The 14580-nt window shown below is 43.0% G+C and overlaps 1 protein-coding gene across 1 annotated transcript in view; it reads left to right on the plus strand.

Moving 5' to 3' along the window:
• Nucleotides 1-12454: 12454 nt before the first annotated feature.
• Nucleotides 12455-14580, plus strand: part of HCRTR2 (hypocretin receptor 2) — a 1670131-nt gene continuing 1668005 nt past the window's right edge. Inside the window, exon 1 of the mRNA XM_078646799.1 lies at nucleotides 12455-12674. Coding sequence (XP_078502925.1) covers nucleotides 12455-12674 — 220 coding nt within the window. The remainder of the gene's footprint in view (nucleotides 12675-14580) is intronic.

The following is a 14580-nucleotide window of genomic DNA, read 5'->3' on the forward strand; positions in this document are numbered from 1 at the left end:
TGCCCCTTCGCTTTGGCCTCCTCTTGTCTCTCGATCCTACCGAGAGACAAGATGGCGGCCGCTACGGACTGTTTGGAATGTTGACAGACGCCGGAGAACCAATCAGCTTCGCTTCACAAAGCTCCGTTGCGCGAAAAGTACGCGTCCTGGAGCGCTGCCCGGTCCGCTGTTACAGATATATATCTTTTTTTAAACGTTAATTTCTCATAATCCACTGTAGCACATATATTGAGACCTACAAAAGGCACATCGGGCTACCAGTCCCTACAATTTTGCCAAGTTTCGTGCAAATCCATTCAGCCGTTCGGGCTAAAAGTGAGGCCAACCGCCCTATGGAAAACTCAATGTTAAAAACACGTTTTGGGACCCCCCTTTTTTCTCGACCCCCCCTGGACGAACCCCCCCCCAATTTTCAGGGGCTGCTCAGAAACAAAATGTGCCATTTTCCTGAAAATTTCAGCCAATTCCGTCCACAAACGCCAAAGTTATTAGACATAGAATTTTCAAAAAACCCATAGAGAAAAAATCCTAACTATATATACCTACTGGCGACCGCCAGTAGTTAATGACAATTAAATATTATTTGTGAAAATATAATATTAATATATGTGTGTAAAGTGTTTGTTTTGTGAACTCATTTTTTTAATAGCTGTGGAAATGTACTTTGTAAGATGCTTTTGGCTATTCAGGATAGGTAGTCTATGCCTCTTGTTGATGGGTGTTGGGTAACCTGACTTTGTAGTGGATCAAACATTTTTTTAGTTTGCTTACTTAATTTTGGACCTATTTGAGTTACAGATTGTTCCATCCATAATTCTTGTTCTTTCTGTATAGATTTCAGTCGTTTTTGTAGGGTAGGTTTCCCTCCGCTTGTTGTAGCTTGGAAAGCATTATGCCATCCTTCAACACTATTATTTGTTTTGGCTTCTTTGTTTAAGGTACTTAGGTACACATTCCACCAAGGAATGTGGCACTTTGGTTTTCTTCTATGCCCTGATCTGTGTAGTCTTCCCACCCATGTGTACTCAAAGTAGTCTAGGAGTGGGGTTAATTTGTCTTCGTTCCTTTTGTAATACGGGCTCTCTATTAGAATATGGTAGTGCTCTGCTACATCAGTCACAGGTACATATGCTACTGCTATTAGTTTTGTAACTTGGTAGGCGAAAGTACTATCTGTAGCATATTGTACAATTAGGGTAGATTTTTGCAGATGTCTCCACAGGCTCTGGTTAAAATGATAATAGCAACCCTGGATTGCTGTGGGTGGATAATTTTTTAGTTTAGCATTTATCATGCCTAATTCGAAATCAATAATTATTTTTTGTGGAAAATAATTATTGCTTTCTTGTTTTATTTTAGTTAGTATATCTATCAAGTTAGTTTGCTGTTTATTTGGTAATAGGGCATAGATTAATGGAATGTTTCTATGTTGGTACAATCCATGCACTGTGTACTATAACTATTTAGTTAGTGTGCTGTTTATTTGGTAATAGGGCATAGATTTCTGGAAAGTTTGCATGTTGGTACAATCCACGTACTGCGTACAGCTGGTAGAATGGTTTTGGACAGACTTTGAAAGTTCCATCCATCATCCAGGTGTCACATTGCTGTAATTTAACTAAATTGTTTGCAGTAGCAGGGCATTTGTTATCAAAAAAATAAATGGTTCTTTAGTGTGAGTAATGCTTAATTCTGGGGGAATAACTACTTCTTCAAATGTTTTAGGGGAAGGTATGGTACTTCTAGTCGCTTTTTACTGACTGGAAATAGCTCTTTTTAAAGAATATATTGAGGGTAATTGTCCTGATGCATGTTGAGGTACCTTCATTAATTGCTCTTTGATTATTTGGGTGGTGGGTTTATCAGTACTAGTACTTGCTTCTTTAATACTTTCCAGAGCATCTCTAATCTCAATCTCTATTATATTGGGGGGTGAGTATGTCATATTACAGAAAGAACAGAAGTTTCATGAGTAATAGCTCTACCATAGCATTTGTTAGAGTAGCATTTGCTACACTTCCAAAATACTTTGAGACCACTTAGCTTCTCCTCTGTATACACATAGCCCATATAATATAATAACATTTAATTTCTTGTGACATTTCAAAATCTGCACCTTCATTTATGGTGTTCTGTGTTATGCTAGGGAAAATTAAAAAAACACATTTATTAAAATAAATAATGATACATATTTTTTAAATAAAGTTACATTTCAGTGAATATACTTACAATGTTAACTTTGATGTGAACAACACTGTCCAGGAGATGATTTCAAGCTTTCTTTTCAAATTTGTTTTGTATTTTCTGTTGGTAAGAGAGAACAAATGTTAATAATTTGATTAAATTGTTTGTCTCTAATATGGATTTTGAGGGAGAGGGGATTTTTGGATGGGTATTTAAGGGTGTTTAATAATAGAACATTATATACTTACTTTTTGATTCTGTTCAGTTGGTGAGTGTTGAGAAAGTAATTTTGGATGCTTTTGCAGTTTTCTGTAGAGGAGATAGATAAGAAATAACATATATATATTAGTGAATTTCATTTGAAAAATAGTTGTAGGTGTATAGGAAAAAAATTAAAAATACTTACATTGATTATTATTTTACTGGTGAGGATGTAGAAATATTTCGCTGCCTTTAGAAGATATCTGTAGAGGAGATATAAATGTAAGAAAATGTAGATTAGTAAATTATGTGTCACAAGTAATTTTGGTTGTAGGCTAGTAGTATTGTTCTATTTTAAATGCAGTTTAACTTACTTACTGCAGTTGTAAAGATTTCTGCAGTAATGGATTTATTCTTTCTGGAAACATTCAGGCATAGTTTCACCTTCTTAATTTTAGGTTAGAAGTTTAAAAGAGATGCAAACATTTCATTCTTTAATAGTGTTCATTTAATTAGTTGCTTTATGTCATTGGTGTATTTTAAAACAAATTAATTGTTTTTATTGTTTTGGCTATTTGTTACCATATAAGGGAAACACTAATTAATAACTTGTTAGTAGAAAGTGATTTTTTTGGTTTTTCTGTTTAAAATGTATTGAAGATTGTTTTAAGTGTGACATAATGCAAGTATTATAATTTGCAAAGTTTTATTATGATTTTTATTTTGTATAACAGTTTAAGTTTTATATGGAGATGTATTTGAAAATAATTATTTTATATTATTTAAGTGTTTTGTAATGTATTATTATGTAAACGTATAGTTGGTGCTAAAGATATATTTAATTTACCTGTTTTTCAATAGGCGATATTGTAAAAATAGCGATATTATTGTTGTCTATATTTTGGTATTCAATATTTTTGTTATTTTGTATGTGTTTTTAAATTTAACAATATTTTTGTTAACAATATTTATTCATTTGATAATGTTGTATACAATATTTTTTAAAGACGATATTGTGCACTCAATATTTTTTTATTTATTTAAATAAGTATTTGTAGTCGATATTTTTGGAGTCGATATTTTGACGACGATATTTTTTCCATACGTTATTTTGATTGTCGATATTATGTCAGTAATCCGAAGGGAGAACCAGTGCTGGGAGAAATGCAGGTCTGCACTATATTCTAGTAAATATGGTGCAGCCCTGGATTTCTAAAGTGACGAAGGGTATCGTTAGCCTTCTTGGCTTAACGACACGCTTTGCCACCTTATTGTAAATATGCCCCTCTGTCTGGCTGGTTGCTTATTTGTGCCAAGGCAGTCAAAAACAGGGCAATTGATGTTTGGTTACTTGCTCATTTGATGCTGAATGGTTTCCTGAGCTGATGGTATTGCACAGTTCTTCCTCATGCATTCTCCCACAGGATGACTCAACATCCAGCAGACCTTCATGGCAGTAGACTTGCAACACAGGCAGATTACTTTAAATTACAACTCCTAGAAGTATCATTTGCACAAAACAACTGTAAGCATTTACTTTGCTATGCGTTTACCACCTCAGTCGCACACAGAGATTTGTTGAACACTGACACATCCCCCGTCAACAATATAGTACACTAGACAGAACTCCTTCTCCAATCATGCACATGATTCCACTCCAATTCCTTTAGTAAGATGAACTTTTTCAAATACAATGGTACATTAATGTATGGCATCATCAGCCAAACTTTATTCAAATCTTAGAGAACATCCATAAAAGCACAAAAAAACTTTAACAATCACAATCATTTTCATTAAAATAGATATTGTACAAATGTATCAATTAAAATGAGAAGAGTAATTTTACATGATTAAAATAACATACAGAATTAAAAAATATACAACTAGTTTCTGAGGTGAAAATAATATTGCTGTTTAAAAGTAAATCTCGTCCTGAAAAGGAAATAGCCGCTAACAGGGGTTAAAAGAGTAAACTCCTTTTCAAGCGTACAGCTAGTTTCAGAAAGGGACACATACTAAATCAGATATCCCTACCCCCTTGAAGTTGTAGGAATTGTAGGGCCCAGTCTTTTCCAACTGGCAGGGATGTCCAGCTGGGATTCATTCTCGGACTGTTCTTGATCACCCTGTGTGTTACTGGGCTCGAGCAAGCCCTTCTTTCAGTCGACGCAGACTGGCCAAGGCTAGGTGCGATGCCGCTACCGATACTGCTATATGCCGATGATGCGGTCCTCATGGCCTATGCGGACACAGGGCTGTAGCTTCTCTTGGACACATTTGTTGCCTTAATGGGAAGCTTGAACTTGGCTGTGAACTTTACTAAATCCTATGTCATGATAGTCAGCCACGGTCTATCAGCTCTAAGACTTTTAAATTGGGCCACCACATCATAGGTAAAGCCTCAGCCTTTCCTTTTTTAGGGGTGCTATTTGATGCTAAGAACAAGTGGACGTCTCTGAGGGAAAGCGAGCTGAGCTTGTTAAAACTACTGGGGCAGTGTCTAGTTTTTCAGGTAGGATAGGTTCCTGGTCTCCTCGTGTCCTGCTTAAGATTTACCATGCTAAATATGTGTCTCAGATTCGGTACAGCAGCGGGATTTGGGGGTATGTGACGACTGGCTTAATCCAGGCAGCAGTCAAAATCAATTTATAAGGTGACTTGTTCATGTCACACAATGCACCCCAGCTTTTTCAGATCATACTGAACTTGGAACGAGCTACCCAGCCAAAATAAGCATTCTTAGTCCTCTGATTTGCTGGATAAAGGCCTGGACCAGGGAAGACTTAAAGTTTAACAGGCTGATTCTCTTAGATTGTTTGCCTCTTGACTTTTTGCATAGAATCCTCTGGATAAGACAGCTTTTGCCTCGTTAGGGAGAGCGCACATGCATTCTGCCCCCATTTACTGTTGTCCCTAGACCTAACAGAAGTAAAAGCGTTGTTCTTTGAACTGACGCTGGTAATCAGAGAAGAGGACGAATTGATGAAATCCTCGGTCAGGGGACACATGCTCTTAAAGACTGCTCAGGGCATGGAGAATTACTTAATCCAGGTATCAATAGGCGAGATAGGTTTGTATTGGGCATGTTTCGATTTAAACAACTTCACCATATCCTGGCCTCACCCAGGGGATAGGTTCAAACTAGATATAGGTTGGCCTGAGGCTGCAACAATTGGTCTCCACAGGACACTTTGCACTTTGTCATTTTCTAAAGCTAATATAGTAGGCCCAGATAGAAGTTCCTAGTACAAATCGACAATTTTTAGGAGCACAATAGAACTTTTCATGAAAGAGTCTAGAGAGATCTTTTATGAATCACTAGAAAAAATGACAGCAAACGATTTCTATTAATCATATAACACACAGATTATTTTCACAATCGGATGGTTTTTCATAATCTTTATTCAAGAATTACTCAAATATTAGAATAAAACAGGACGACAAATCCAAGATGAAAACAGCCTACGCATTTCGTTCCTATTCACATGGGACTTCTACAGGGCAGCACTCAAAATTGCGGGAAGTCTTATCTTCAACAGCCAGTTAGATGCTGAACAATCCTTGTCCAATATTAGAACCTCATATATCACCTGTTAGATTTCGGGGTCTCTAGTTGGCACAGGTAGGTACTTGTGACAAATAGGTACCCTGGCCTCTAGTCAAGGTAAGGGGGATACACTCTTTAGATAACCCATTGGTAGCTTGGCACGAGCAGATAGGCTTATCAAAGGCAATGTGTAAAGTATTTGTACCAACACTCACAGTAACACAGTAAAAACATCACAAATGGACTCCACACCAGTTTAGAAAAATAGAAGTATTTAATCTAAACTAAACAAGACCAAAACGACTAAAATCCAACATACACAGTTCAAGGATATGATCTAAAAAGAGTTCTTAAGGTTGCATTAAAATAATCCACAGTTGCATCACGTTTTAGCCAAAAGTACCTTTAGATGCGACAAAAGTTCCAAGGGAAAGCTACAGCATTGAAAAACAAGCGACTCGTCACTCCTGAGACCCTGGTGAGGCAATGCCACAACCCCGCTGGACGCAGCGGGCGTGGTGCAGTGACTCCGGTCTGTGTGGGGAGGCTTGCGATACCTTGTATGGATTCCGATGCGCAGGTTTCATAGGAAGCTTCTCGCAAAGGTACAATGCGACGATCTTCAGGACGGCGACGATCTCAGGTGTGGCGGTGATGTGGAGAGCAGCGTCGATCTTCTCCTCTCGTGGCCCCTCGATGCGATGGCTCTGCGACGACTCTGAGACGTGATGCAGTCTGCAAGCAAGCGGTGCGACGATCTCACCCAGTGACGACAGGCTCTGCGACGATACTCCAGCGATGGTACTTTTCCCGCACTGGAGCGATGTGTTCCGCAAGCAAAGGATGCGTCGGCTCTTGCAGCGGCAACAGGCGCTGCTACAATCTCGATCTTCGCGGCGGTGGGAATTTTCTTGCCCTGGCGCGGATGCGCTCCGCAAGGGAGCGGTGCGTGAAAATTTGCAGCTTGTCTTTAGTTTCTTCTTATCCAGCTTCCCACCAAGAGGTACAACTTCCTGAGGCACCACAACTGGTCCAAGCACTCTAGGAAGGGCAAAACTCTCTCAGTAGAGTTCAGGGGGGAAGCTGGGGGTGAAGTCCTTTTGTTCCTGGGACTTCTTGACAGGGAGCCAGCTCTACTCAGGCCCTTGGAGATCTCTTCAAGCAAGGGGACACAGCACAAAGCGAAGTCCTTTCCCTCTCCTTGGTAGCAAAGCAACTGCAGATCAGCCCACAAACACACAGCAGGAAAGTCCTTCCTCTCGAGTCTCCCAGCTTTCTCGTTATCAGAGGCTCCTTCTTGATTCCAGGATGATATAATTTTCTGTAGTCTGGGGTCCTATACTTATACCCCTAAAAGTCTTTGTTCCCTTTGTGCAGGAGGGCTCTGAGCCCGGTCTGAGCCAGTTCTGGGTGTTCCTTGAGCACTTTTGTTTTCCTGGCTTCTCCTTTCCTTTCAGAGAGGGGGCAGGGTCGTCAGCCACCCAGCAGGAGGTGTAGCCAGCATTGTGGAAGGCAGGCACAGCCCTATTCAGGTGCAGGTGCTATCCCCTCCCACCACTCTAGATGCAGATGGAGCTATTCAGCCCAGGGATGGCCCACTCAGCCTCTGGGAGCCACCCAGCTCCTGTCACTCACAAAGCAGACAGTCAATTCACAAACAGGCCAAGGCACACAGAAGTGTCAGACAAGAGAACAGCCACTTTCTAAAAGTGCTGTTCTCAAACACAGGATTTAAGAAACACTTTTCTTAAAAGCTGTGTTATTACATTCTTAGTTCAGGGATACCAGACTTTTATGTCCCATCTTGCTCCTATGGGAAGATATGCAGGTAACCACTGTACACAGCATTCCCCATGATAGCCTATGGGCAAGATAGCCTTACAATAGTGAAAAATAAAAATGGCTGTAATTCGCTACCAGAACATGTCACCTGCACTAGTACATGCTCTACCTTTCACATACACTGCACCCTGCTCAGGGGGGTACTTTGGGCCTTCCCTAGGGGTGTTCAATGTATACAGAAAGGGATGGGTTAGGCCTGGTCAGTGGGGACACTGGCCAGGTTGACATGGCAGTTCACAGACTGCACACAGGCACTGCGGTGGCAGGCCTGAGACACCATTTTAGGGCTACTCATGTAGGTGGCACAATCAGTGCTGCAGGTCCACTAGTAACATTTGAATCACCAGCCCTGGCACACTCAGTGCCCTTTACTAGGGACTTCTTGGTAATACAAATATGCCAATCATGGATAATCAATTACACTTACAATTTACTCAGGGAGCACTTGCACTTTGACACAGAATGTCTCAATGTACTACTATATCTGGGGCCAGAAGAAGTGGGTGACAAGCCTTTGGAAGGTCTTGTCTTGCCCCAAATGTCCTGCGGGAGGCACGTCATGAGCCAGACCCATTAGGAAGTTCCTGAAGTGCTCGGGTACCACTAGAACACTCAGCTCAGCGAACTTAGGCTCACTATAAAGCAATTCATCTTCCCAGTAAATGAGAAGATCCTTGGACTCTCCACCGGCTGCCTGGTCTGCAGCCTGCTGCCGCACACCAATGAGGGAAGGGCATTTCATCTGCGCTTTGCAGAATTCCTCCCTGGAGGGGCCACCTTCTTGCTGCCAATGGGTCAGCTCAGGTAGGTCCCCCTGTTCGGCCACCTGTTCCCCGGAAGGCTCCATGGCATCCCCCTCAGGTTCTGCTCTTTCCTGGGCCGTGGAAACGGCTGGGGTGGGTTTTCCACGCCCCATGCCTCTTCCTCTCCTGGCAGGTTCCTGGGCCACTGTTTCAGGCACCAGTTCTGCTGAATCACCCCTACTGGCTGCCATAGATCGAGTGGTCACACAGACCCACTCAGGCAGACCCAACATCTCCATATGAGCCTGGTGTTCCACTTCCATCCACAGGGAACTCTCCAGGTCATTACCTAGCAGACAGTCTACAGGCATGGATGGACTTACCTCAACCTTCAAGAGACCTGAGACCCCCCTCCACTCAAATGGAACCTGCACCACTTTGTAGAGGCACACTGAGTTGTCAGCTGAAACTACTGGGTGAAGTGCATTGGAAATGACCTGCTCTTCAGACACCCACTGACACCTCACGGATGTCACTCTGGCTCCTGTGTCTCTCAGAGCCTCTATCTCCCTCCCATTGATGGTCACCTTATGCCCATATTTCTTAGTGTTAGAGGGCAGATAGGTATCCTGGACCATCTTTTGGTCTCCTAGAGAGACAAAGGTCATGACTGCTAGCCCCTCCTCCCCACTGGAAATTAACTTCCTTCCCAAAGCTACACTTGCTAAAATGGGGCTGGAGCACCAGTGGTTGCTGAAGGTTTCTTGGGGCACCTAGAGATAACATGTCCCACCTCATTGCAGTGATAGCAGGTAGGGGGACCTCTGTTGTCCCTTCTGCCCCTAGGGGGCCATGGTTGCTTGGGTTTGGGGGGCTGGGACTCTTTAGCCTGGGAACTGTTTTGGAGCCCTTGAGAGAACTCCCTTTGGTTTCCCTTGTCCCCCCCACTCTTCTGCTGGGGACCCTGTCCACCTTTGGCTGTGGTACCCACAATTCCTCTGTGGACCCTGGTACTGGTCCAGCGGTCCGCCTCCTTAGCAAGCTCAATGGGGTCTGTCAGCCTGCTGTCTAAAAGATGCTAGCGCAGCTCTGGAACACAAAGACTTCTCAAGTGCTCCCAACTAATTAAATGCAACAACCCATTATAATCAGTTACTTTGCTGCCGTTTATCCAACCTTCCAGTGCACGCGAGTACAGATTCACACACTTCATCCAAGTCTCAGACTCTTTCTTCTTGGAGTTCCTAAACTGCAGTCTGTACTGCACTGGAGTAAGTCCATACCTGAGACATAGGGCCTCCTTCATATTGTGGTACGTCATGGTACCTGCTAATTCTAAGGGCTCTAGAGCACTACTCCCAGAAGCCTCAAAATGTTTCCACAGGCCCGCCCAAGTCATAGTCTCTCACTCTCTGATTCTCCTTTAACTCTTCTGGGGTAAGACCCCTGCTGGAATGGTTGTTGCCAGCCATTCAGCCATGATTGCCCACTGGCACGGAATACTGCTGCATGGCGTCAGAGACCAAGTTTATTAGCTGCAGCTAGTAACAGTGATCCTAGAAATACATCACGGTGTAAATTCTCAGGAGACTGCTCATTTTACTAAGGCGAGACGTCTCCTTTTATACCCAATATTCACATTATAAATGTACACACAAATGTACACACACGGCACAAAATTCTAGCCAATAAGATACATTTTCTAACAAAGTATCACATAGCAAAATCTCAGATAAAGATCGATCAGGGAAATTGGCTTTGCGAGGTCAGTTTCAGGTGAAGAGGTCAGTTTCTTACAGTTCATTTCAGAGTCAAAAAGAAACCTAGTTAATGTATACATGAACTAAGAAGGCCAGGCCACTTCGTTCGCCAGGTTATCTTTACAGGCCTACGTGAGGGCAACACAAAATGGTGGCACAGAACAAAATGGAGTCAGACTCGAGAATTACAGAACCTCAACTGCTGAAAACCCTGAATTGTATCCAAAACTCCCTGCCCTTCGCCCTGCCCATGTGTACCCGCAGATGCTTTCTAAGAAACATGTTTTATTTGCTGTGGTTAGTTTTTTACAAGCCACCTTGATGTCCAGTCGAACGAGATGTGACTGATTATTGCATCAATGTACTAGGTGTCCTTTATTAACTTGTTTTATTGTAAACTGGACTTGTAATTATGTATTCAATGTATTTGCTCTCTATATGTATGCTATTATGTAAATTGTATGTGTTCTTTTATGGTTGATGTGGTCAAACAAACAAATATTTTTATGATGATTAATAAAATATGTGGATTTGGGGAAAGACATTTTAGATTACATGATTGTTGGTTTGTGAATGATAGAAACCAGTTTGAAAGAACATTGAGAGCGTTTTCCTTTGAGGACGATGCAATCCCTGAAGAGTATCTTTTCCTTTACTACTCTGAGAGAGTCAAGGACTACAATGGGGTACTTGGATACCAGTAGAAAGACAATTGGGGATGCATTACTTGTGCATGATGCACAGCCTTCACAAATAATAACCTAAATTCTCAAATTGATGTTTGGCCAAAAATGGTTGAATTTCAAAAATATATTTAAAACTGATATTTAAGCGAAAAAATAATTCGGCTCTGGGGAGAATGGTTACTCTTTTTATTACCTTAGTGCCAGCAGAATTGAAGCTATGGCTGTTCTGTACTACCCATGTAATGGCATTCTAAATTGCTAAATCAATTTTTGGGTAACTGCTGGCAACCCTGCCTGATGCACTGCGGTGATCGCTGCTGATAATCTTGTATGGGGTGACCACTAGGGTGATCTTGTCTGATGTTGTCACTATACAGCAATAATAAAGATAGCAGCTCGGCGTGATTTTATTTAATTATAAGTAGCTCTTATTACAGCAAACGTCGGAGACATACCTCTTCCGTAATGAATGCAGGGCTCTACCTCACAATGTGGTAAAAATAACTCCACTGCACTGACCCTGCAGACTGCACTCTCGGGTGAGCACTGCGTTGGTAGGGCAGTACGTTCACGTACCATCCCTTCTAAGCATGCCGTGCTCAACTTTATCGACCAGATTACTCTAGTATATTGTATAATATCCGTACCCTTGTGTCAAGGGCTCTGGTCGTGTTCTATCCCACGGTACATTGCGGACCTCCCCTGCCCATTGGTGCTAACAGTGGTAACAAATAATGCGAACATTATCTCATTAATAGAATAAAATAATAATGCAAATGATCGTTTCCGATACATACGCTGCTTCATACTCGAAAATATTTTTACAAACGTTATCTTGCAGTATGTGAAATGCTGTATATTCTGTTCTATTATTAAACCTGTTTCTGTATGTATACCGTTGTTTAGCGGCAGTACACTGAATGAGTGGCGTACGATTATCAAGTGCTGGCACGTGCCCGGCAGTGGCGCACTGAGGTGCACCCACGAGGGGTGCCAGCGGCGCCGCTTCCCCTTCTCTGAGAGAACCCTTCTCTGCCCTCTGAAACTGAGTGGATGCAAAGCCTCAAAGGCAGCGCTAGTCTCCCTGGAGAGCCGTCGTGCTGTTAGGGTTTAGCTCCCTCTCCACCCGCGCCTGACAGCTGACGCTGCCCCGATTCCATCCCACTTCCTCCGACTCCAGTCTGGCATGCAGTTTGCCGTGGTGCATCTGTGCTGTGTGGCACTGCTCGCTCCTCCCAGCAAGGGACCGTTGCTCAATCCCACCTTCTCCACCTCCTATCCTGTCCGCAATGCCTAACGGAGCTCACCTGAAGTTGCACTCCAGCCATTCTATCGGATTGGACTAGTAGCGTCAGCCTCATTTTACACCTTGGAGTACCTGCAAATGCCTGATCGGTGTGCGAGGGATGCCGGACTGCTGTTAACGGGTCTTTCCCGGAGGAGACGGGGGCACCAGGGTTTGCACTAGGAGGTTCCCAACAAGCAGCAGCGATGCCCGGGACCAAACTTGGGAATCTACCAGACAGGAACTATTCCTCCCTGCCGGACCCGAACGTCACCCAGGATTCGTTCCTCGGCACCTCTTCAGACTATGATGACGAGTTTATGCGATATCTCTGGCGGGAGTACTTACACCCTAAAGAATACGAATGGGTCTTGATCGCTGGATATATTATCGTCTTCATCGTGGCTTTGATAGGAAACATATTGGGTGAGTATAACATAGAGTAATTTTGCTATTTTAGGTGACTCGTGACATCACAAATGTGCTTGCGAGACCAATTAAAGTCTAATGTCTTAAAAACAATACGCTGGAAGGTAAAGCGCCCTGTCAGATTCTAGCGGATGCCTGACTTTCTCTTTCCACGCAAAAAAACCCCGCATTCATTCATAATATAAAAGGCACTTGCAGAGATGAGAGTTTAAAGCGCACTCCGTGGATGTTGTTTGAGCTTTTTTGCATGTTCACAAACTCATGAGCGACTGCGCAGCGGTAAAAGCGCCGCAACAATGGGAGTTTGAAACTTAACATTCGTAAGACTGCCGTTGAAACTGGACGTGTTGTGCGGCGGTTGGTGAAGGAGCAAAAGTGCAGGTCGAGGTGCTGGCTCATTGTGTGTTCCGAAAGGTTCCTAGATAGCACAAGATCGACAAAGCCTCTTTCTCCACAGTACCAATTTTTGTTGCTTCCAAATTAAGGTGCTTTGAGCGACAAGAGCACCACCCCTGGCGCGCCTGCGCAACTACAGCGACCTTCAGTTCTTAGTAATGTCTGGCGCTCGTTCAGTGTATACTGTACACAGAGTTGGATTGGGATTATAAATCGGTCCGGGCACGCCAATAAAAAAAGAGGCCCACAAGTGCATATTGCCTTTCGCAAAACACTGCTTCGGCGAAATTTTATTAAAAAAAGGGGGGCAACAAAATGCACAGATTAGTTTACACTGGTGAAATATACCTGAGAGCAAGTGAAGCCACTTCTGCTCACTATGCACACATTATTTGGCCGGCCGAGCGAGAGAAAGGGAGTGACACCTCTTCCCTTTGATAAAAGGGAGGTAATGAACGCCCATCTGCCTCCAGAAAGGCCACTCAGGCCGCTGGCTGCATCAGAACAACACAGACACCGCCCAAATCGGCACCCCAGGCTGCCCAAAAAAGCAGCCCACAGCTGGAACTAGACACTGGCTCCTCAGGCATTGCCTGAGTGCCCTCGTTACCAATTCGACCCTGACTGTACAAGGACATGGTAATTGAAGGTTTCACTAGAGCTAGGGATGTACCAGCTCAGTATCGTTAGGATTCCTTGGCATATTTACAGTAAAGTGAGGGAGTGCAGCATTAGCCTTCCTGGTTTAATGCCTCACTCTGCCACTTCAGAAATTCAGGGCTGCACCATACTTACAATAATATGGTGCAGCCTGTGTTTCTCCCTGCCCTGGCGCTAAACTTGGCAGCCATTCGCCAACGTAGGCACCGGTGTACCATGGTACAAGGCTGTCTGCATTGAGGGAAAGATTGTTTATGTGCAGGAAGGTCTCCCTTCCTGCACATAAACAGGAGAACTTCCTGCACATAAACAATCCTTAAATTACGTTTTTTAACTTTTATGTGTGCTGCAGCACACATATAAGTTTCAAAATATAATTTCTTGTTTTTTAATTGTTTATTTGCAGTGAGGGACACTTTCCTGCACATAAACAATTAATGGCAATTTGTTGTTTTTATGTGTGCTTCAAAAGGCTGCACACATTGAAACAGCAAAAACGAGGAGAAATAAATCATTTCTCCTCATTTCGCCTGTCAGGTTATCCCTTGTCTTAATGTTGGCACTGCCTCCTATTTACACCACCCTTGTACTTGTTCTGATACTTGCACTTAACAGCAGGTGTTTCATTACAATGCACACCTTTCAGGTTTTCAGGTTCTGTGCATGAGTACTTCATGCAGCACCGTTTTTTTGCACTCTAAGATGTGTGGTCCAAAGAGAAATCCAGGACAAAAAGTCCCAGCATGCAAGAAGAATCCTGGACTGGATAAGCTACTGAGAGCTGTGATATTGAAGCCCCCCACACCTCACATTCGAGTGTAAAATGGAAAACGTTGAATGACTTTTG

This window comes from Lissotriton helveticus, chromosome 6, assembly GCF_964261635.1.
Source record: "Lissotriton helveticus chromosome 6, aLisHel1.1, whole genome shotgun sequence".
NCBI classification, from domain to species: domain Eukaryota; kingdom Metazoa; phylum Chordata; class Amphibia; order Caudata; family Salamandridae; genus Lissotriton; species Lissotriton helveticus.